This window comes from Melospiza melodia, chromosome 1, assembly GCF_035770615.1.
Source record: "Melospiza melodia melodia isolate bMelMel2 chromosome 1, bMelMel2.pri, whole genome shotgun sequence".
Lineage (NCBI taxonomy): Eukaryota > Metazoa > Chordata > Aves > Passeriformes > Passerellidae > Melospiza > Melospiza melodia.
Window position 1 is genome coordinate 47,295,912 of NC_086194.1, and position 25,198 is coordinate 47,321,109.

At 35.9% G+C, this 25,198-nt stretch overlaps 1 protein-coding gene across 2 annotated transcripts in view; it reads right to left on the minus strand.

Annotated features, from left to right (window-relative positions):
- Nucleotides 1-383: 383 nt before the first annotated feature.
- Nucleotides 384-25,198, minus strand: part of DPY19L1 (dpy-19 like C-mannosyltransferase 1) — a 44,511-nt gene continuing 19,696 nt past the window's right edge. For both annotated transcript variants that reach the window (XM_063156882.1, XM_063156891.1), the window contains exons 9-23: nucleotides 24,799-24,890; nucleotides 23,261-23,360; nucleotides 21,817-21,894; nucleotides 20,175-20,261; nucleotides 18,665-18,724; nucleotides 16,214-16,294; nucleotides 15,526-15,627; nucleotides 14,764-14,835; nucleotides 13,276-13,325; nucleotides 12,639-12,663; nucleotides 10,915-11,034; nucleotides 5,413-5,587; nucleotides 4,544-4,643; nucleotides 3,019-3,144; nucleotides 384-1,973 (exon numbers count right to left, since the gene is read on the minus strand). In XM_063156882.1, the coding sequence (XP_063012952.1) occupies nucleotides 1,817-1,973; nucleotides 3,019-3,144; nucleotides 4,544-4,643; nucleotides 5,413-5,587; nucleotides 10,915-11,034; nucleotides 12,639-12,663; nucleotides 13,276-13,325; nucleotides 14,764-14,835; nucleotides 15,526-15,627; nucleotides 16,214-16,294; nucleotides 18,665-18,724; nucleotides 20,175-20,261; nucleotides 21,817-21,894; nucleotides 23,261-23,360; nucleotides 24,799-24,890 (1,425 nt within the window). In that variant the 3' untranslated portion in view covers nucleotides 384-1,816. The remainder of the gene's footprint in view (nucleotides 1,974-3,018; nucleotides 3,145-4,543; nucleotides 4,644-5,412; nucleotides 5,588-10,914; nucleotides 11,035-12,638; nucleotides 12,664-13,275; nucleotides 13,326-14,763; nucleotides 14,836-15,525; nucleotides 15,628-16,213; nucleotides 16,295-18,664; nucleotides 18,725-20,174; nucleotides 20,262-21,816; nucleotides 21,895-23,260; nucleotides 23,361-24,798; nucleotides 24,891-25,198) is intronic.

Here is a 25,198-nt window from a genome sequence, read left to right on the forward strand (position 1 = left end):
ACAATTATTAGGGTTTCAGAGCAGCTTAAAGAGATGAACAGCATAATATCCCTGGAGATGAAAATTTGCATGTCTGGCCATGTCCCGAGTAAAAGTCACCTCCTCAACAAATGACAAACATTTTTATTAAAGCACATCTTTGAACTTTTAACTTTCAAATGTTTCTTCATTCCACCAGTCTTTTCACGTACTCCTGCACTGATATTTTGAATAAAAAGGAAGCCAGAAAGAGGTGTGTGATTTTGGTTTAATCATCTGCAGCCCTTCTGTGCACTTTTTTAGTTGAAAGTTTGGCTCCAATCGTATCTGCTGTGGTAACTGTGTTAAACTTCAGTTTAACAGACATAAGAGAAGTGTAACACCTACCAGAAACATGAGCACAATTTCCATCTTTCTCTTTTTTATTTAACCACATAAGTACATGTCAACAGTTGGCATAAACTTCATAAAAATACAGTACCTTTTTGTGCCGAAACACTAGTCACAATGTTTATATAAAGACTTTTTCCTGCTTCCTTGAATTCAATTAACATTTTAAAAAGTGACTTCCCAAAAGCCCTTTTTTTTTGAGTTTCCTTATAGAAATTTTTCCAAAATCTGTTCTGTAAAAGTTAAAAAGCTAATGCATTTTCAGCCATTCTCCCTCACCCTCTCAATAAAACAGATTATAAAAAAATAAGATGTTTTAGAATACTGATCAGTCGTTATACTACTACTTTATCACAGGTTCCCATTTAATTGACACTGTTACAGGCGTGATGGATGGTGTCCCTATAACATCCAGGATCTCCAGATGCCATTAGGGCTGGAAAGACCAGTCACACCAATAGACTGATGTGAACAAAAAAAACCAGTTGAAACAAATCCAAACCATGAACAACACACGGCGAAACATCTTAGACCTTAGCACTCTTATGATGCAGTAGAATCACAATTACTGTGATAGCTCCCAATGGCAATAAACATACAAAAATTCTACCAAGTCAGATAAACGACTAAAGGGCGTCCTTGCACTGGGTATCTCGGAAAGTGAGCTCTCTATTATCTAATTATAATACTGGTGTGACATCAAGATGACAGAAAAACAGCAAAACCAGTCTAATAATGCTGGAGCAATTATACCCACACAACTGACTACACCCATAGCACAACTGGGATAAACTTCGTTTTTCTTTAATGCTGATGAAAAAGTCCAGGCAGGATCTAATATATGGGGAAAGGAAAAAGGGCATTAAATTTTGAAAGTAATTTCTTATCAAGTTAGGCGCTGAAGGTCTAGTTAAGGCAGTGAAGGATTTATTTTAGTATCTTTCTAAGGCTATGACAGATTTTTCCTGAATAAAGCATTTTCCCTTAAAAATTTCATGTATATTATGCCAGCTTATTCTGAATGCATAAGAATGCTAAAAACCCTTGGACACTGAGAAGCTAAACTATTGCTTACTGCAAATATTACCCTTATTAGTCTTCTTTTTTAATATCAATAGGATTCCAATAACATGCACCAAAAAAATGAAGTTTCAAGTCCACCTACAAACTTTTCCATAGCTACTTTTAGCTCTTTTTGGATCAGTGTTAAATAAAATGTGCAAACATATAATCATTTGCATAGCAAATTTCAAGGGACTGACCCTGAAATAGAAATCCAAACTGTTAGGTTTAAGATATTTCTATAATCAGAATTTACTTAAAATGGTAAAAAATAAAATACACATTTTTCCATTTTAAGTCTAGTAAAAAAGATATTTCTGATTTAGAATTCTTACAGTTACTAGTTTAAAGATTTGAAAGACTGATGCTTCATTGCATTGAAATGTTATTCCTTTGGAATCTTCAAGACTCTGTAATTGCTATTTTCAAATACTGTGATGAAATATGGCCTGGAATCCTTGCTCATAAGGGTACATAAAGGAATTTTTCCTCTATTAGCAGGATCTTCGACATCCCAAATTTCAGGCATACTGCAGCCAGGCCTAAAAAACAGGAATATGAAAAGAGAAATGAAGAAATGCCATAAAAAACCCATGAAGCTTCCTTCATAGTGCCCCCATGAATACTTGATTGTGCCATCTATATTTTTTAGAGTTTGTCTCTGTACTAGAAAAATTATCAGATTACAAAATCAATAAATATAACAGTAATTTAAAAATAGTATTGAGAATGGCTTTTGTGGTTATGTAATTAATAAAGAATTAATTTGGAAGAGGAAGCACATAAAACGACGCAAATTATGCCACACATCATACATTACCAGGGACCCTTAAATCTTCCTATAAAATGGAGTGTGATATACATATTGCTAACATTTCTAAAGAAAATTCAGGAAATAAAACACCTTAAAAAAAGTAGTAATTCCTTGTTTTTTATAAAAAATCACAGCCAACATCAATTCCCTGTAAAACTGCCTTTCAAAGTTATAATAACTGTGAATATTCTAATTTTATCAAAGATAACAGAAAAGAAATTGAACACATACATTTAATTTTATTCTAAATGAAAAAAAATCCAAACTAATTCTGCTCTGGAGGCCAGAAAGAGAAGGGGGGCCAAAAACCAAGGGGGGGGGGGGGTGAGGGGGGCAGTAAAAGCATAGCTCTTTCTGGAGAACATCTTAAATGTAACAAAATTTTTATTGACTATTAGTGGTCATAACATTTTGATGCTCCAACTATCTTTAACTCTGCACCTTTTATTCATACCAGGCTTTCATTATACACACATATCTGTTCTTGCCATCAGAGAATAACTGCTTCTTTCCTTTGTAATGACTTCCTTCCTTCAGGGTTTTACAGTTTGAAGTTTAAAAACTCATACCACAGAGCTTCCCAGGTTCACACACAGAACACAGGGCTGCTAATGAGGGTAAAGTCAATTACATCAGTTATTATCTACAGATGCTGGACAAAATGTATTTTGGACACTTTTAATAAATAAACCACAAATCAAAACTTGATATGAATTTTAGACTACATATTTCAGAAGTGTATCATTCTTGTGAGGAAGAGGGAGATTACTTACTTTTTTCTGCTTACACACAATGACTCTTCAAGGATGTAGTAATTCACTCCTAGTTTTATCAAATCTCTTTTTACTTGACTTGCAGGTTTTCGACTGTACATGGAATACACTACTTTAGTTCTGGCCCTTCAAAAAGAAAAATCTAAGGGTTAGCTGCAATAGAGCATGAAAATGTAAGCTTTAACCTTAGACTGGAGAGGAAGGCTTTTTTATTTCACAAGGTAACTATGCCAAAGCAAAGTTTCCATAAATAGCGCCATTTGCTGAAGTACGATCATGTCTTCAGAAATATAAGGATTCCAAGAACAAGTTATACAGTTTTTCTGCAGCAGGAGACAACTGTGTAACAGGATCCATGGCTACTGTGAACTGCAAGTGTAAAGATGTCAAAGCAATGCATTCACCATGGAATACTCAGGACTAGAAATGAGCTTGCTTGGACTGGGGTGATCAGGAGGAATCAATCCTGTGCCAAGTCTCTCCACGAAAAGATCCCCATCACTGTGGGTCACTATGTCACACTGCCCTTGCTGGGACATTTTGAAATGCAGACCATAAGACCTGGAGTCCACCTACAGTCCTCAAGCCAAATCAGCCCTTGGACACCATGATCCTGTTTTGGAAGTAGATGACCTTTAGGTCCCTCCAAACCAGGCCAGTTCACACCATATCCAGCAATATCCTCCTCTGAATGTGCAAAGCATGATACTCTTAAAGCCCATCCATTTTCTGACACTTAATACAGGTATTGCCTGTACCTTATTTTTCCCATAATTTTGTAACTAGGACAGAATATTTCAGTTGAAAGGGACCTGCAGTGATCATCCCAGTCCCACTGTCTGACCAAAAGTTAAAGCCAGTTAATGCCAGGCAGTGAACTAAGGACATAAGGCATGTAAAAAAAAATCCCTGCCCTTTCTCTTTTATCCCCCTCTATCTTGCTGCCTTCTTGTTGTGTTGGATTTCTTTCAAGCAGTTTCACCAAATTAACAAAAAAATGATGCTACACTATTAAATTTAGTAAAAGAGATTCATGACCTTTTCAGATAAATCAATTTCAATTTAGGCAAATATCCTGATTTTGAAAATAACAAGAGTACAAATCTTAGTAACTCCATCCCAAAACTTCAGCTTCAATAATTAACCAATTATGACAAAAAATGACACCCCATCACAGAAAGCTAATAGAATAAATACACTGGCTATCATGGAAAAAAAATTATATCTGTCTACAACGTCAGGAGTAACTAGAATGAAGAAAGGATATAACTGAACTGATGAAATCAAATTCCTTAACTTAATTCTGATTTTGAAGTTTGAAGCCATATCTGTCCCTAGAGTGTATCCTTTCTGATGAACACAAATCCTCAAGAAACGATGTTTTCATTCTGACTGAAATAACAAATCCAGTTCTGTGAGATTTCAACAAATTTTACAATATAAAACAATGCCATTCCTATTCTTTATTACAGACATTATGAGAATCAATAGCAGACACAAATAAAACCTCAACTGCAAAATTTACCTCAATCCTGCATCTTCATAGTGAGGATGATTTACAATAGGACGAAGTGTAGACAATTTGACACTTGCCATTGTAGGCATTGCTCCTGCAAAAACTGCATCTGAAATACACAATCAAGGGCATTTTTGAAATGAGGAATCAAACAATTAGAGAAGCAATTCAAATATCTGAGCAGTAATCCCATAGGAAAACCATGAAAAGGGTAGGGTACTCCTTTTTAAAAGGCTGTATGTGACATCAACAGGAAATGCACAAAATCAGTGTTTTAGTTTGGGTTTTTTGTAACCTTGAACTCAATATAAGCAATTAGATAACTAAGCATCTAAGAATGGAGATTTAATTAACTCATTTTTCTTGAATGGGTAGAATAACATACTTACTAAAACAACTCTTTCATCAGTGTTAAATGGGCAGTAAAATCTCAGTTCACTATGGCTTTAACATATATTCCCTCTAGAAAGGCAAGTACCTTGTTTCCAGCCAGTTTTCTGACAGATTTTAGGAAAAGGAGGGGTGCAACCACAACATACATAGACATTTTTAATTCACCTCTAGCAAAACGCTGATCATGTACCAACATACAAGACCAGCATCATTTAAGTAAAAACCTATTTTAATTGGACTTGGCAAAGATGCTTTTGATGCTTTTGTTGAAAATACTCCACCAGTGGTTAGAACCTCCAGACCAGTAGCCAGGAGTCTAACAAAGACAGCTTCTGGTGCTTTTTTTCACTGGACAGAGCTTTTATGTGGACAAGTAGACATGCCAGAGCTGCAGATAGTAGCAACACCTCTGCAGTCATTTGTGACAGGTTCCATGGTTCAACCTCACAATAAATGGGGACATCCTACATTATTAAATAGTTCACCTTGTCTGGTATTCACTTGTATCCACTCTAGAAGTTCTTCCTGTGGCAAATTGCTAAATTCTCCCATGATGTTCCACTGAGTTCGAAGGTTTGCAGATCCTTCTATTGTCATCAATGCTAGAATAGCAAAGACCAATGTTTTGGGCTGGACTTTATAGAAGAGCCATCCAAACAACTGAAATGCAAGAATCAATTAATTCCTAGACAACAATTCCGTAATGTTGTATGCAGAACAATTCATTTTTATTTCTCTATGAAGAATCTAACCTATATTGCACTATAAAACATCTCTTCTATTTCTTCTCCACTAAACTTCAGATTATAATTCATAGTATTATAATATAGTTCAGAACATAATATTATATACAATATATACTGTATTTCAGAATGCAATTCCTAAGAATTACTCATGTTCAACAAATATTGCACATTACATTTGCAATTCTAAATAAATTTAAAAAAAAAAAAAGAATTTTAAAAATTCACATTAATGTAAACTTTTAAAGTTGAATGTCAAATCTCAGATATCAAAATCTGCAAGGAAAGATGATTCAATAAAGCTAACAGGACTTTAACAGTATTTTATCTCCTGTTTCTATCTAGAGTTTTTATCTTAGTATACAGATTAGAGATTGTACTACAAACTTTTGAAACATATTAGAAGGTCAGACTTGGAAGACAGTAAGCTTAACGCTGCTTTATACCCCACTCTTTCCTTTCTTCAACTGGGGCTTGCATTGTTTCCTAAAAGCAATTTGCTGGAGGCTCTAAGCAAATATTCATAAATACATGAAAAGGGGTAGTTAAAAAAGTAGTACTAAATTTGCTGTGTGGAAGCTTAATTTGAGCAGTAACACTTTATCACATCCATACCTGAACCATTAAATAAGAAAGTATAAACTACATTTTTTTCCCAATTAGAAGGCTCCACACATCAAAAATATCAAACTCACACAAAATAAATACATTTAATTCATAGAACTGTTATTTGGGTTTTTTCAATTAAAGCATCAAGCAATGAAAGAAAGTCTCTCAGCAGAAGCTCCCACAAGGCTGACTACACCAATTAAGTAGTGTGTTTTATCTTTCTTATGAACTAACCACAAACTACCTCAGATTATTAAAATTCTCCAGTCACCTCTCCAAAGATACAGTATACTCTACTCTCATCCCTAAAGACTCACTAAACACTCAGAGAAGAACAGCAATACTATCCAGGGAAAGTTAATTTCCCAAACAGGCCTGACCACTGTGTGCATCTGGAAGGATGAAGTGAAATTAATTCATTTGTAGGCTGCTCTGCATGAGCAAATCTCCCTTTCACCAACAGCTGCAAAAATGTCACTTCATTGACATGTTAGAACTTTGACAGTTCCACAACTTTTAAAATCAAAGAAAATTACATTACTGTCACGTTTTTATAAAGCCTCATTGATGTTCAAAGTCTCTGAATTTAGCACTATTTTGTTTACACAAGGAGCTTAAAATGATTGAATATATATGCAATGCAAAAAAAGCATTTCTTTCATTGGATGCTGTTCCTTATGTTTTTTTGGGTTTTTTTAATCAATTCAAGCTTTTGGGTTGCTTTTTAGTTTTTTGATTAGTTTCCCCAAGTTAATACTTTAAGTATTTCTCCAGCTATTTTATTTTGTTTTCAAAATTTCCATTCAGGATAGCATCATTTTCCCTAACAGAAAGAAGAAATGTGTGGATGCAAATGGTCAAAAGTCTGAACAGTAACAGCAGAAGATCTGGGCCTAACTTGAAGAACAAACAGTGAGTTCCATGACAAAACTGAATCATCCCTAATTTAATTACTCCTCCTTGTTCAACCTAAGAGAAGTAAAGGTTCTAATAGCAGGTTTCTCATACTTAAAATGCAGCTGTACAGAAGAAGGCAGTTACTCCCTTTGTAAAGATGCAGCTACTTTAAATTTTCATTTCATTAAAAATCCTTTCTTGAAAATGTGTTATGAAGTGAATTACTTTCCAATGAAAATCAACATTAGGTCACTTCTTTTCATCAGAAAGCATTCCAGACAATGAAAATACTCTTTATTTGAAAAAGAACATTATCATTTTTATTGCCCATCAGCTGCCACAGGCTGCTGGTAATGGAAAAATGGAAAGTGCAGGGATTCACACAATGGGCTGAAACAACACAACATACAAAATTTCTTTTCCATGTGCAAACAGTAATTTTTAGCCTCAAAAGAAACTAGATATACTAACATACCACTGCAGATAAGCTTTCATGGCCTGCTAGATGAAAGGACAGTGTTGACCTCAATTGCAGTAAGATAAATGCCTGTCTTAAATTTGCTTAAATTTTTCTTGCATCTGTAAAACCAAACTGTCACTTATTAACTTATGTTCATTCAAACATCTAAAACTTTATCCAATGGTATACTGTACTGAGTGTTAATCAATCATTTTGTCACAAATCTCATCTTCCTCCATCCAAGAAATTCTGGATCAGTATTGCACACACAATTAGATTTTTCAGCCTCACAAAACTACTTCTCCTCAGCTGCCAGTAGGATAAAAAAAGCTCAACAAAAAACACTTCATATTCTCCTGGCCCTACAAAAACAAGCAAACCAACCAAAACAAGAACAAAAAAAAGTTTTCTTATTGTTTGCTTAAGTCTTAGAGGTGATCTGCTCAATGGTGGCTCAACAGCCTTATGGGCCAGTGTTTGTGTACCATGCTGAAGCCAGTCCTGTATTGCTTGGAAGATTGTCAGCCTCTCTCTACTACAGCAAGCACATGTCTGTCAGACCAGGAAAAAAATCCAGCTTGTCTTCTACAGGTATCAGTCAGCACCAACCTGGGGAACAGCTGAACAGGCAAAAGAACCTTCACTAACAACAGGAGAAGGAAATCAATTTTATTTCCCCTTGTGCTGTTCACCTAAAGTTGGATTCACCTGAACACTTCTCCCCAGGCCCAAGCCAGGGCCAGGATATCCCCAAGCTGTATTATGTATCACTGCTGGTCATTTATCCCTTTCTGCACAAAATAAATGTCTGACCTGCAGCAATCTAAAGCCCTTCCCTAGCACTCATGACCTGTTTCTTTCAAGCCTCCATGATGCTGCAGTGAAGGAAGGAAAAGTTACTGGACCAGAGTCACCTGATCCAACAGGGGCAGCTCCCAGAGCAGGTTATCATCTGCAACTGCAGCTTCCTGAGAAGCTTGCTCTCACTCCACAATAGGAAACAGCAGAACAATCAAAGGGCCAAAATGCAGTTGGAAGCAGCAGATAAAAAAATATTGACAAAATACTGTCTACTGTCCTCCCTTCCAATAGTTACACATTTAGGACACGTGGCATCCTCTAAGATCCAACATGCAACAATTGTGAAAAGCACCAGCATTCACTAACTGGCCTGATGACCTCAGCTGCAGTACTAAAAACACACAACAATCCAGGAAAAATTACTGAAATGCTATCACTCTGTTGCTTAAAAAAAAAAAAAAGTCACCATGCAGCTAAAAAAAAATCAGCACAGATTTTACTGTGGCTCAAAATATATAAATACTTTTAGTCCTGAACTTCACTACAAAACTCTACTACTACTACCACACCACCACCACAACCAACAGGGCAGAAAAGACCATCAAGAAATATACAGTTAAAAAATAACTAAGAACAAATCAACTTTGGACAGCATTAATCTAAATCATAACTGTTATCTAGAAACTGGATGTTAAAAGAACATTTTTTCATTTTGTTCCTCTGACTTCTGAAAAGCAGCTTCATTTCAAATTACTCAGAAACGCCTTATGAAAGTTCACTTAGAAAAATAACCAGTGCAACTGCTATTGCTTGAACAACCAGATCACCTAGGAGGATGCCTGCATTTCAAGAACAACTAAGAGCTGCAAAACTGGACATCTGTGAATCTTCCAGAATAGCAAGCATGTAGAGGAAATTTCTAAGTCCCAATTACAGGGTGGCTAAAGAAAGAGGTTTTGATAATTTCTTAGCATTTTACATTTTAACTGTAGAGATTAATCTGATTTTGGCAAACGCGTGGCACTTTAACCTATGCCAAGTACATCAGGCATCAGAAAGGGATGAGCACATTTAAGCAGACTGATACAGTGTAATCTGTCCAGTGTTATAAAGAACTACCCTTCTCTAAAGATCATTTAGGAAGCAGTTCAGTTTTCTGGGAAACAATTATTTGTTCAGCTAGCCCAACATGAGATAGCTTTCTCCTCTTTGCATAAATCTGTCTCATTCACTCATCCTCCAGTTGTTTGACACGGGTATCAGCTGCTCCACAGACAGGAACTGCCTTCACCATAGCACCCTAATTCCCTTTTAGACACTTTCTACAACAGCACAGTGCATGCAGGGTGACAGGAACCTCTGAAGGCTGGTTTGAGCATGGTCACCCAGAGCCAAGTGTCCCTGATCCATGTCCAGCTCCGAATACCTCCAAGGATGGACCTGATTCTTTGGACACTCCACCACGTCCCTGGGCAATCTGCGCCAACGCTTTTCACCCTCCCAGTGAAAAGGTTTCCCCATGTCCAGAGGGAACTGCTTGCATTTCAGGGTCTGCCCATCGCCTCTGGTCCTGTCACTGGGCACCACATGAAAGACTCTGCTATTTCTCCCAGCTCTGCACCATCAGCAAACTTGCTGAGGGTACCCTGTGCCCCACCCTTCAGTCCATTAACACTGAGCAGCCCTGGACCCAGCACAGGCCCCTCAGGTTACTGGCCTTCAACCAGACTTGGCACCACCCATTTCTGGGCCCAGCTGTTCAAACATTTTTCAATCTACCTTTCCTGCCTGCTTCCCAGATAAAGGACTACTTACCCTACTTTTGCTGCATGTTCAAAGCTTCTAAAACAGCTATTTAAATGAGAGATTTAATCACGTTCACTTCTCAGAAACACAGATAATGAAACATGGAAAGCCTATTCTAAGACCTTTTATATCTGGAGGAAATCTAGTTAACATTTGATGTTACAGATTATTCAAAGTAGTAAGATTAAGTCTGAGGCATATGAGTTTTGATTTTTATGACTGAAATGTTTTCAACAAGCAAGACTTCAAACGAGACTTCTAGAAAGAATTAATAGGCAGGAAATATGCAAGGCAGTAAGCTCTGAAGAGCTGTGAAAACACAGTGTAAACAAAGACAAACACTGGATAAAATTAATAGTCAATAAAAACTTGCAGTGGCATAGAGGTGTGCAAACACAGTAAAATCTAAGAGATGTCTCCCTGTGCTCAAGCTTGATACACAGCATGCTAACTCATATAATAATGCAGTTGGACAAGGTGCATAAAGCAAGACTTTTGCTTTATTTGGGAAGAGGGGAGAATGGAACCATTTTTGACAAGCAATATAATCTGGTTTATTTTTATCTGGTACCCTCAGATTCAGCAATTACACACAGAGAAATCTGCTTTAGGACAAATATCTGTGTAACGCTCTAAGTACTGAGATAGCTACAAGATAAAAAAGACCTTACCTGTTTTGAACACACCAAGGAAGCCATAATGCACAGATGTGGTGTTAAAAACAGCTTTAGTCTCATGATTAAAATCGCTAGGACACTGTATGCCAACAGCTGCAATGCATGGAATACCAGCTGAAAAGAAAAAAAGAAACCACAAGACACAGAAGCAAATTTGCATCCTTTTCTGCCTTAAACAGACAACCTCATTTTCAGTATAGCTTAAATGATGAGCTTGTCTGAAAGAGTCCAAGTCAAAGTAAAGATATTCATATTTCAGATGGTGATAATGACTTTCTGTAATCTTTTATCTAGAGTGCATGTAGTATGCTGACGAATGGAATAACAGGAAAGAGAAATATTATCAATAAAAGAAAAAGGAGCTAGAGCAACAGCTAGCTATTAAAAAAAATCCTTAGCCATTAACAGGCTTCACTTAGACAACAATAGAATATGTAAAACTTCTTGTATAACCTCTTTATAGAAGCTAAGAGACCCTGATTTTTAGTGCCCAAAATACACAAGTATAGAGTAAGAGAAGAAAACAAGATCATCCTTGATAATGACACAATCAGAGGCAGCTTGCTTTAGTCTTCTAAAAAGCATCAGATACATCACTCATTACTCCTAACATTAATCTATGTCACTTTTCAAAGTTCTGTGCTATATAGAGGCATTTTTGCAATCAGTGCTTTTATCTGATTGATTATCATAGAATCATTCAAGTTTGAAAAAGCCTCTAAGGTCATGTCCACTCATTAATCTAACACTGCCAAGTTCACTGCTAAACCATGACCTCAGTGCCACATCTACATGCCTTTAAATGCCTGCAGGGATGGTGATTCAACTCCTTCCCTGGGCAGCCTATCCCACCGCTTGAAAATTCTTTTGGGGATTTTTCCTAATATCCAATCTAAACCTCCTCTAAGGCAACTTGAGCTTAAATCACAGACATCTACCAACTCTCTGGGCCACCTGATCCCAGTGTTTCACCACTCTCGTAGTAAGATTTCTTCCCTATGGCTTGCCTAAATCTATTTGATTCCAGTTCTAAGTCACTATCCCTTGTCCTAATGGAACAGGCCTGCTAAAAAGTTGTCCTTGTCTTTCTTATACGCCCCCTTTAAGCAATGAAAGGCCCCACTAAAGTCTTCCTGCAGCCTTCTCTTCTCCAGGCTGAACATCCTCAACTCTCTCAGCCTGTCTTCACAGGAGAGATGTTCTATCCCTCTGTTTTTGTGGACCTCTTCTGGCCCTGCTCTAACAGGTCCACGTTCTTCCTGTGCCGATGGCTCCAGAGGGGGACACACTATGTTGCTTTGCAGAGTTTTACTAATAAGAACTATGTGTACTACAACATTCATTATGGCATATCTCAAAATAGAATTTGAACATTACATGTCATGTGAAAACCCAGTAAAGGAACCATCTTCTTCTCAGTCTCCATGTGGAAAACAGAAGGTCCAGCCTAGCTTCAGTGTCTTTTGGAACAGGTACAGTAAAAGCCCAAGATTCCTCTCTTGCACAATCACCCCCATTAGCCAGTATATTCCTTTGTTCAACATTTCAGAGTTATTCTGGTGACATACCAGACCCAGCTTAAGATGAGGGAAATAATGATGCAAATACTTAGATGCAAATAAACCATATGTATTAGCATCAGCCCATTGCAACCTGCATTTCAATGCTGAGTATTTGCATTACCACAGGAACAAAATTGTGCAGAAAAAGAATCTTACCTCACCATGGTTAAAACGTTCTTCTCTGAAAAAAATAATAACCCAAAAGCCATCATTATTTATGTACAGAAGAAATGGCTTTATAATAAGATAATCTCTAATGGCATTAGACAATGCAGCTAATCCGGTAAGCATGAATCAAGTGTTAGAATTTTTTTCCACCCCTCTATCCAAGTTTTGAAATAAATTGCAAACCATAACCATCTTCCTCAATCCCTGTATCTATCTGGAAATCTCGAGTACTGGTTTTAGCAGGTTTTGTTTAATTACTTCCATGAGATGAAACTCTGGTACCTTTATAACCATGATGAAATTAATGAGGGAAAAAAGAATTTGTATTTACTATTTATAGTAAAAAAGCCAAAAAAGCACATAAATACTGCTTCAGGAAAAGAGAAGAAAAGTAAATCATTAAATATAAAATCTATGCATAAATGGCTTTAAGATGTCTAAAACATGTCAGATAACTTTCATTTTAGTTATAATATAAAAATACCATTTGCAATACATCCATTCAGTTACCGAACTGCACATAACTAACCTTTCAAAAAGAACTTACACAATGTAGAATTCTGAACTTTGTAGCATATAGCAAATCAAAATTCAGTTTTACATTAAAAAAGAAGACAATACTTACTTTTCATATCGGCCTGTGTGAGATAAGGAGCCCAGAATATATTTAATTGCCTGAAGAAAACAAGAGACAACAAAAAGTATGAACGTACTTTCAAAAGCATTTTGAAGCATTTACAACATTTGCTAAATTAAACCACACCTGGGTAATCTCTTTTTGAGATAATGCTAAGATAAAAGACATGCAATGTTTTAGCCAGAACTTCTTTTAGAGGATGTTAAATTAGCCAGGCAGTTAGCAGTTATCCCATCTGTTCCTGTGCAAACTGTAAGTTGTTTTTACACAAACGATACATAATCAAATTTACAAAAACAGTTATAAACTCCAGTTTAGTACTCATCAGCTAAATAAAAGAAATTTCTTCTAACTGTCTCAGGACTGGACCTTTGCAAAAATCTTTGCAATGAGAATACAGAATTTTAAATACATGTTCTTGAAAACCTGTGCTTTTCTGACTGTATTGGGTTTACATGTCAAGGTTTCAGTATCAGGAGCAGTGCAGGGGTGGCTTCTGTGGGAAGAGAGCTAGGGCTGCTCCCACGTCAGAGGCCAAGTTCTAGACAGCTGCAAACCAGATCTACCACTGGGCAAAGCTGAACTCATCAGCAGCACTGGTGGGGCCCCTGTTGATAACATGTTCACAAAAAGGTAACTCTGCAGCATGTTTAAGAGAGAGCAGCAAGAAAACTGGGAGTGAAATGAGACTCAAGTCACCGAGGTCAGTGAAGGAGAGGGAGATGCTCCATGAGAACCATGAGACTGCATCTTTTGGAGAACACCACAGTGATGTAAGTTGTTTTTCTTTTCCCCTGGAGGGCAATGAAGGGTTATGGTGGAGCAGACAGAAATTCACCTGAGACCTGTGCAGGAGCCCATGCCAGAGCAGGTGCGCATGCCTTGAAGGATGCTGCAACCCACAGAGAGCCCACAAAGGAAACAGCTCCTGGCAGGAACTGCAGCTTGTGGACAAGAGCCCACAAAGCTGTTGCAGATTTTCTGGCCGGAGCTGCAACCTCTGGGGGACTCATGCTGGAGCAGTCTGTTTCTGAAGAACTGGACCCCACAGAAAGGACCTGACCTATGCTGACCCCATTCTTAAAACAACTGCAGCCTATGGAAGGGACCTATTGAGCCTGGGGATGAGGAGAAGATGGTTTTAGCTTTTTCTTTTCTTCTTGCATTTTATTTTTAATTCACAAAATACTTAATGTGATCTTCCTCAATTCATGACAGTGAATCAGAGAGTGAAGCCCCCATACTTATCTTGACCCATGAGATTTTTCTATTCATATTCCCCCATCATAGTGAGGGTAAGGAATGGCAGCATGGCTTGGCAGGCACCTGGCAGTCAGCAAAGGTTAACCCATCATATCAATTTCTTCCCATATAAATGTCTTCCCATATCAAATAAATAAATAAATAGCAATCCCTTAAAAAAAACCCTGAAATGTAAGTTTAAGGTAAAGGTGACTCATGAAATCAATCACTTACCCTTTTGATGATTACCCCAAAAACCACCAGAACAACTGGTAATAGCAGAGTCTTTGTGTATCTTACTGGAGTCTAAAATGGAAATCAAGTTCTTTAATTGCTTCCCTTCATCTGTAATTATTTCAATCACCATTTAAAAGAAATTAATATAATGAGACCTTTCTGGAGTAAAATGTAAATGTAAACTCCACTCAGCAATCATACTAAAGACATAATACTAGGGTCATCAGTAAATTATTTCCAGTTCTTTGGCAAGCCATTCAAAGATGAGAAATAGTTTGTATCTCATCTGAATTTGAGTACTATAGGTTGACTAATCTATAAACATTCTAAATGCATATCTAGGCAGTGATAAATTAAAGGAAGTCTATTAATGCCACATGATGAACCTTCAATGCTGTTCTCCTGTCTAAACTTATCACATAAGGCCCTTGCAGCTCTCAGTACACTTTCCATACACTCAAAACCAGGTACTGAGAGCCCCATAAAATCCTGTTTGCAGAACTGTAACCTTTCATTTATTCCTGAGGAAGCACTTCTGTCATTGAAGCTAGCATATTTCTTAGATCTAAAATCAAAACACTACTTCGGTTTAAGTTCACTTAAATGCAATAAACCCAATTATATTTAGCTTTAGTTCATTAATTTATCTTTTCAAGTATGTATTTGAACTTATGATGGCAGTAGGACATGTGGTTCTGAAATGTTTTAAGTTACAAATAAAAATAAAGCAAGAAGTTCCCTCTTCCAAAATCACATTACCTCTTTTTCCATGAAGTCAAACTCAGCAGCGCAGGTATACATTAATGTATCAAAATCCTTGTAGCCAATAAATTTAGATTTCAATATATTTCCTATATGAGCCTGGTAGGATACACAGGAAACAAATACCAAACTGTAGTAAGCAAAACCAGTCCTGTTTTCCACAACAAAGTAGTATAAATATGATAAATTACACTGTATTGAGAAATATTTTTAATTAGAACAGAATTTTATATCACTTACAGTATTGTTACAAGAGCACCAAAAATCTACTTTCAGTGTATTAAATAACATCTTTGAGTCTAACACAGATGGTATGGTGTTATATAAAAAGCAGAAAACAGCAAAAAAATTAGTTCCAGAGAAGAGTGCATTGACAAACTGAGTAAATAAAGGTGTAGGTAGAAGATAGCCAAGACAAACAAAGCCCTATAAATCCACATTTAAAAACAAACACATAGAGCATTCACTAAGACAAAAGTATTTGTAGTTTTGCAAATTTTGGTAATAAGATCTCGAAGCGATAATACATAATGAAAGAAAAAGCAAATATACAATCTCTCTCCCACTTCTCTAAAACAAATTCTGGAAATTCAGGAAAGTACATCAGTAAGATGTCAAAATCAAATATTAGGAATGACAAAATTTTTGTAAGATACCAACCAGATACTCTGATAATAGAACTTACATCATCAGCTATTCCAAACACAAGAGAAGTCAGGTATTTCAAGGTGACTGTCCCAAATAACCAGGCACATCCTTCAATGACCTTGAAAATAATATTTAGAATGAAATGGGTGTCTTTATCTTTTACAAATTTTTTCTTTTTTAAAAAGCTTCTTAAATTTAGCCACTATTTATAAACTCTCCTATGTTATGGCTGAATAATTTTGTGCCACTGCCTTTCACTACAGCTGTACCACTGCATACAACAGTGCAGCAGAGGGGATAGAAAAGTTATTTTGAAACAGGGGCAGCCTCGCTGTCTGTTCCATCTGTTTTGCACATATCAGTGTGCAGGGATTGTTTCTGGACAAGAGCTGCTCCATATTACCAGGTTGTGCTAGCCTGGTAATTTAAATCTTTGGAGGAATTTGATGATTTATAGCACCGTCTCAAGATGATCTGAGGTTAGAAGTTGATGGAAATAAAAACAAAGTATGTCCAGTTACTACTTTTAGTTATGTATCAAGTTTATTCCTGTACCAAGAAGGTTAAATTCTTGGCAGTGTAGCTTAATCTAGCTAATTCTTTATAAAAATGGATCAACTGAATAGGACAACCTGTCCCTGCATCTTGTATTTGGGACCCACAGCAGATGCTTTCAGAGAGAATGCAACAAAAAACTGATCTTTGCCCTAATGTAACCAGGGTTTTATGTGACGATGGGCTGCATTCAATCAGCTCATTTCATGGCTGCTAAGAAACCTAAATACCTAGGAGGTATCCTAATCCTTTACTGAATGCCTCTGGGTATTTTTCTTCCACAGCACCTTTAAAAAGTTATATTTTACTTTTCTTCACTGGCTTTGTCATATTTACCTTTATTTTACAATATGTAGAATTCTAACATATTTTAAAATCTGAGCTATTTAGTAAATCTACATTAATAATTATCTTCATACTTAATGTCAATAGATTTTGGGGGAAGGCATTATAGTTTTTAATTTTTTTTTATGTAAGACACATTGACTGAGACTACATGCAATATGTACAATGTTACATATGAATTTACAAAATAAAAAAAAGAAATTCTGCTTTCTCTACAGGTCCTTCTCTCTGATTTCCATCAAGTATTCTCCTCTTTGGTGTCTGCTCAGTAATGAATTGGTGTGTTCAGAGAACTCTGTGTAAGAATACTGATATTTCTCTGCTGAATGGTAGCATCTTATTTAGGATCAATTATTTTATATACATTTTAAGGTTGGTGGGGTCTTTTGAAAACTTACCATTTAATCCCACCATCCTTTGTTTCTGACCTTCTAACGTTCATACCTTATCTCATGGAGTTTAGTTTCTTTTATAGTTCCAGTTAGACAGCTTCTCCAAAAAGTTCCTGAAATTTATGTACATTACATTCACCCACACACCCTTATCTACATCCTTCAGAGGAGTCAAACACTTTTGCAAGGCACGACTTCCTTTCACAAAGGCTGCACTGGATGTCTCTCTGCATGTACATACAGCTTAACACCTTCCTCACCATACAAGTTCTTATTCTTTTACAAAACCCAGATTTTTTAGTTTGTTGTTCCACAAGTGCATTGGATCTCCATTTCAGAAAACTGACATGAAATTTGCCTACACTCTGATTTTCTCTGGTACTACAGCCAGGCATGTAGCCACACACTGCAGTTTCCTATTAATATTTTAATTCCTTCCTATTCTAATTCCTTTATAATAACTGCATGAATTTCATCCAGTTTTGCTAACAGCTCACCCTTCACTTAATAAGAATGCCTGTCTTAAGTCAGGCATAGTTTTGGTAGGCTCCCATTTCAGGTGTTTTTACATGTTAACATCATGACTTATGCAGCAAATCAATTCTCCTGTTTTCTACAGTGTTACATTTTATTCATAATAGTTTTGGGAGTGTTCTCCCTGTTTGGACATGACTTCTACTCTCCAACCTCACCTACACACTCTACAGTATTTTACAGTGACTTGCTTCCCTATGCAATTTTAAGATGTTTGCTGTTGTCATAAAAATATCCTTAAAAAATTCTATAGATAACCACATTTTAGTGAATATCAAATGCAGTACCTTAATCTCCATTTCTGCAAGCACTGTTAGCCTTTTACTTGCCTTTTCTAAATTGACCTTTACTTTAAAAGTATTTCCATACAGATCTTAGATTTTGTAAACATGTAAAGTTGTCAATGTGAAATTAAATGTGTTGCCATTTAAAGGTTATTTCAGCTTTCTCATATAAATGTGTTTATGCTCTCTTTATTTCTTCAGGAATTTAACACTAATTGCTGGGAATGTTGACAATTTATTAAAGACAATAGCGCAGCTATAGTCCTTGATTTTCAATTATTAGAAATGAAACCAGAAGTTGTTTCTGTATTTGACAAAAGCAAACAAAAAAAAGTCATCGTTTTTCCCTGAAATTTCAAAATATTCGAAATTCCTTACCCATACATAGACTTCTCTTTTGCGCCTCTTCAAGATTTTTGGACTCCATTCAAGAATTCCCTAATAAAAAAAAAATTAATGCATATTTTCAGGTAACATAATAACAACAAGCTATTCCAGTACCCTGAATGAGAGGTTTTTCCTTTTGGTAAGCCTATCACACCATATATTTAGTTATTAAAAAATCTTCCATAATTAATACAACCTGAGATATGAATATATATAGTATGATTTCACCCTCCACTGGCAAAACTTGCCAACAAAGAAACTCTTACTGCAGTTTGAGTACAATTATGGAAGACTACTTTTCTCCTGAACAAGTAAGGAGATTCTGCATTATTCAGTTCTGAGCTTCTTTAAATCAAAACCAATGGGAAACTGAGCTCTGTCTGCTTCTGTGAATGACAAGAGACTGAAGCAAGAAATAAACTGCTGGCAGCATTAATACAAACAATTTTCAAGTAAGGCAACAGAGTATGGAAGGTGGTAGGAGTCACACCTTTCTGTTTCACAACGTATTCATTTTATAACACAAGGAAGACCCATTTTAGGCTAATTTGATGAACAATGTAATTAAAAGCTTCCAGAAATCCAGTCCATATGTGAGACTGAGGCCAATATAAGTATCCAAATAACACACAAACAACAAATACTTTTATCAAAGCAGAAAATGGGCAAGGAACTCAACAGGTTGAGAACTCAAACTGTACTTAATATGTAATTAGAACAGCTGCTACAAGAAACTAGAATAGATTCATAACAAGCAAACTATACTACAGCAAATATGCAGCCAAGGCAGTCTACTCTAGCATAAGTGAGAAATTGCCACACTCTTGCTGATTGACAAAATTTAAACAGACAAAAAGAATCAGAAATTAAGATGATTTGCAGCAAGCTAAATAGGATCTGCTCACAACACTTTCTCTCCTATTTCCTATGTACATAAATCCTTTATGAGGAACTATACAAAAGTGAAAGAGCTTGTGAGGTTTTTTCCTATTTAAAGAAAGATTAAGATAATGAATAGTGAGATGATGAATCTTCAGTGAGTAATTTTGCTAACACTGTGGCATGATGCAGCAGTTTCAAACAATCTTAAACCACTGTTATATATGGCTTAGTCATTTGTTCTGCACTAGAGGATTTACTATCAATAAGAAGCATTTAAATGAAGCTCCTTCTTGTTCATGGTTCTTATTTTACAGTTACTCTGGTCAAAATTACATACATGGTGCATTTTATATTTTAATAAAAAGAAGTGAACTATAAAAGTAGAAGAGCTGAGTCTTAACTGAATTTCTCTTACAAAGAGGTTTTGGTGTAAATCCATGATTTCTTGAATCAGTATTTACGCCATCACCAGATATCTTTATGGTCTGATCCTGTTTCTCATGTGAAGGGTTCCTCATCCGTCTGGTAGTGCAGCAGTTGCACATTTTACATCAATACATATATAAAAGTACAGCACCGCAGTCTCAGCACAGCATATGATTCCTCTTAAGCAACTTACCGAGATAACTACTAAAGATGCAGCATAATATGATGTCAGTAACATTGAATTACCAAACATCAGAATAAAACACACCAGAAGAGATACCTGAAAGAAGAAAATAAAAATTATTCAATTCAAAATAGAAAAGGTAATGATTACCTAATGTGTTAACAGCTTTAAATTTAAAAACACCTACTTTACAGCAAAGTGCAGTCCTGATACACTTGCAGATTTGTTCTGAAAACACTGATTGTAAGGACCTAATGGCAGCAGGTAGTCAAGTGTAGATAATTGTTTTAATTTATTCATTAAAAGTATGCAAGAACAAATCCTGGATAAATTTATGTAATACAATACATAAATTTCTGAAGCTACTTCTAACATATTATTTTTTTTCTAAATTACTGTGTTATTTATCTTTATCCTGTTTGTTACGTTTTAGAATTCTGGACAAACGTAAAAATTAATAGAATGTTTCATGTCTTCTTTCTTCCTAACTGACAAATATTTATTTAAAGTACTATCATCATCAAAGTCAAGGAAGCAGAACTCTGTCTTGTCATATGCACTCAATTCAAGGCTGAAATACAACTTTCATCCACTATCCTGATCTACTGTGCTCTCTTTTTTAACAGAAAGCAATCTGAATTACATTTTCCAACTTGGCGGGCAAAAATCAATAAGCAAGCTCTGTCTTCTTTTATACACAGGAATAAGGAAAAATAACACAGTAACGTGCAGACTTTTCTACTCCCCTCTTCACATAGTTAAGACTTTCATTTTCCACAGAAGGAGGAGGGTAGGAGGGAGGAAAAAATTGAAAACACCACGAAACAGACTGGCAGTTTACCCAGACTCAATAAGCTGTCACTGTAACATAACATGACTGTTTATCTATCTGAAAATAGGCTATTTATGGTACTTCAGCACCTAAATTATGATATAACTATTGACATAAGCCATAAAGGTTAAGTATGTCATCCTGCTTCTGTCAAAAAGCTACCAAAGAAATCTGCTTATTTTGTTCCTGCTTTACATGACAAAAAAAAATCACACAGAACTTAACACTGCCTTTAGTTTACCATTTACAGTATTTCAAAAAATGTTTTAAAACATATGAAATATAATTCAGCTTCTTTTCTGGGGAAATACTTTCTTTTCACTCACTGAGTTAGCATAGTACAATTTTAGCAAAACATATTTTTAAGCACCATCACATTTCTTAAAAAAACTTGTCTACATCTTCCTTTGTATTTAAAACTGTAATCTCACTTCAAAAAGCAAAACTTGATCACTATCTCGAATTTAAAAATTAAAATCAGGTATTATGCAGAAACTTACACATCTTTTACTTATCATTTCCCTTTTTTCTTGACTTTCTAGCACAGTTTTGAAAAAAAAAAGGTTTTCAACTTAAAAATTTATTTTCTTGTCCTCCTTTTTAAGTGTCTCCCCAAATAGTTAAACCACAAGATCTCTGGATAGTCAAGACTACAGTAGTTTTCAAAACCCAATTTTAGTTCCAGTCCAGACTCCTCCCTCCCCTATCACTGCATGTTTTCAACCTTTGTGCAACTAAGGAAAACACTTCAGACAAATGGTCTCTTTTCATGCTTTGACCTGTTTGAGGGGACTTAAGGTTTATTTTAAAAAACATTACCATATGAGCAGACAGTATCTTCTGTAATTTGCTGGAGTCAATATAACCCATAATACACACGGCAAATAATGAAGCTATCTAAAATGAAAAGTGAAAGAGAAGTTAAAACAATTTGCACTGGTGTACTCCTTCATGCAAAAGAAAAGATTATTCAACCAATCATTAACTTTTATTGCTACTTTTTTGCTTAGTACTTAGGCATTTCATAATTATTTCTTTCAAAAATCCTGTTGTGGTGCTCTAAATAAGAATTATCAAATCCAGTTGAATATTTAAGAACTAAGTACTCAACTTTGTAAAAATGCAAGCCACCAAAATACAGCACTAACACATTACCTTTCACGTTTAAATTGAAAACAAAATTAAAAAAAAAAAGCCAAACACAAAACACCCCAGACCAAACACATGAAAACCCAAACCAAACAAAAATGGAAAAAAAAAACCCCTAATAAACAAAAAAACCCAAATGAACCAAAACAAAAAAACCCCAAAATATAACAGTCAAAACCACAAAAGAATTACTCATTAATTTTAAGTTTTCAGCAAAGTATGGAAAAATCCACAATTTGCTGCTGAGGAAAATAAGGCTCAAGAAAATATGGATCAGACAGCGTCTTAAAAGTCATATGGGAAATTAATGAAATTATGAAGTGAACCTGAATTTTCAAATTTCAGGCTCAGCTTCTTGAACAGGTTACAGTGATGAGATTTTCTCAATATGTTACAGAATTTATTGATTTCCTCTTATGCAGTTAGAAACCTTGCATACCACAGCTTATATGGATTGTTTAAAGCTATCAACTCAAACCAGGCAAACTCTGCTTCGAGTAAAGCAGACAAGAGAAAAGGTCTGGAGACACAGATTTTGGATTTCAGTCAACAGGCTACATCTCAACCAACTCAAACATGGAGAAAGTTGCTGTATGAGAGTATCCTATGGTTCCAATCAGCATTCCCTAGATTTCAGTGCTAACTACAGTTACCTCAATTATCCAAAATCTCAGACTACAGCACTACCCACGAACTCATCAAAATTATATAGGAAATCATGCAAAACCATGCCAACTATTACATGCCATGCAAACACTGGTACATTTAAAACTTTCTAACAGCCTGATCAATGCCTTTTGTTTTATTTTTGTGCTCCAAAAGACAAAGTTTTTTTTCTTGTTCTAAGGTACTGATCTCAGGCTAGAGGCTGTTTATGTGGGAAAAGTAAATATTTTTAGATCTGGAGACAGAATGATAAGAGGTGTAAACAGTCAACTTTTAAACTCAAGACTAGCAAGATTGATGTGGTAAAGGGTGAGAATCTTTCCTGACAGCGAGAATGAAATCTGGCTAAAAAGGAAAGTATAGTTGTGAATTCAATGGCTGTCTATACAAAGCAGTCAATTTGTCCAGGTTAGACAAAGAGGCTATTTAGAGGTAAATATGGGCTCACCTGAGTTAGAAGAACAAACTGAGCAAACTGCCAGGGAAGCATGAAAAAGATATTAGAAACACACAGTGCAATCAAGCTTCCTGTATTAATACTCGGAATCCTTGGGAAAAAGAGACAGAATAGGCATCAGTAAGTACAATTACACAGGTGTTTGCATATAATTGAAAAGTACAATAGAAAATGCAATAAAAACACAGCTACCTTGGAAGATAGCTAGCAATATTGATCAACTACAGATAACACTGCCCAAGTAAATTTAATATCTTTTTTTTCTTGAGCTTCTATGACAACAGCTCTGATTTCTTAACTGTTTGATGACTCACTGGTTACCAAACAAGTCTTCTCCTGGCAGTATGCAGTAGAGCAGGCCAAAGCATGTCATTTGCAAGTGCTACACCTTCTTGTGATGACTCTACAGTCAGGTCACAACCATTTCCATTTCAGTTGAAATCACAACTGTTTCAGAACGGTCTGCATTTGAAAGTGATTTAACTCCTCTCTCTCACATTTCTTCCATATTTACCTTCTGCTAGCAATCCTGAGTGATGTTTCAGGGAAGGAGACAATGGCAAGTACATGAAACTCATCTGTAACTGAAACCCCAGTCTATTCTCCATGTTTGGAAATAAATGCTATTTAAACTATTTAATCCTGTGTTGGTTCAAGTTCAATTCTGAAACATGTCATGTTTCAAATTCTACTAAATTCTTGAGAGCACATATCTTTTCCTTATATAAAAAACCACAAATTAGTGATAAGCATGAGATACTTTTGCTTTAAACATCAATAAGTACAAATCTGTATGACCTAATAAAGGAAAGGTGGTGGTTATAAGTACCAAGTTCACCTAAATCATAAATACATAGTAAATCTGATGCAATGGAGTTGGTGAAGAAGCCCTTAAGTAGGAATGGTCATGCTTATTTTCTAAAACAGAGGCAAGACAGTAATAATCATGTTGCAAGCCAGAAATAATCACGGAAAAGCAGGGCTAATGAACTCAAGAGCATCCCTGCATTAATGTAATTAGACTGCTCTAAATCATTGAACTAGTTAATGAGACTAGTTAATTAGTCACAGAAAACTGCAAGAACATACTAGCTTATGGATGCCTACAGCATCCTTTGGTGCAAAGCATAGGCTTACTCTACGTGCAGCCAACATACCACTCTCCAAGAGGGACAAAACCAAATGATGAAGTATCAGCTTGTTTCTCATGGGAAGGAAGGGACATCAACCAAAAATTCTGATTTTTACTTTAGACACGTATTTGCCAACACAGTAATTCTGATTTTTATGTTAATCATGTCTTCAAGTTGCAAAGTTTTTCCTTTTAATAAGTGAGTAATATGACTGCAGTTCTACTGGTGCAGCGTCTGTAATGTAACAGCCACAGGAAAGTTTCTCTGTTAATGATACCATTGTTACAGCACATGGAGGCATTCAAATAAATATTTAAATAAAGGCACTTCAATAAATGTCCTGTGACATTACGTTTTTTAAGGCATTGTAAAGACCCAGTATAAACTGAGAGGTACCTGAGAATATAGGTCAAAATCAACATCTGCAGCACAAGGAATGGGTACGAGAAACTTTCACGAAGCGGTGGAGTCCACATGACACGAGTGCACTGAAAATAAGAACTGGGTTAGATGGTGACATTCACTGATATATTTCCATAAAATGTATTTCAAAATGAATGACTACAGATACTCCAATAAAGCAAAAACCAAGCTACAAGAGGTTTTAGTCAGAACGTTAAAAAGACAGGCCAGGAAGCAGAAAAGAGGAAGGAAAAGGAAGTGGCTTCCACCCTTGGGGCCTAATATACACTGTTTAATTAAAATAGAGCACTGCTTTTCCAAAATGAAATGTGGCAGCTAGAGAATATCCAAGGAAAAAGCAAGACAGCAGCTACTTGTCCCTGGTTTTGCTGAA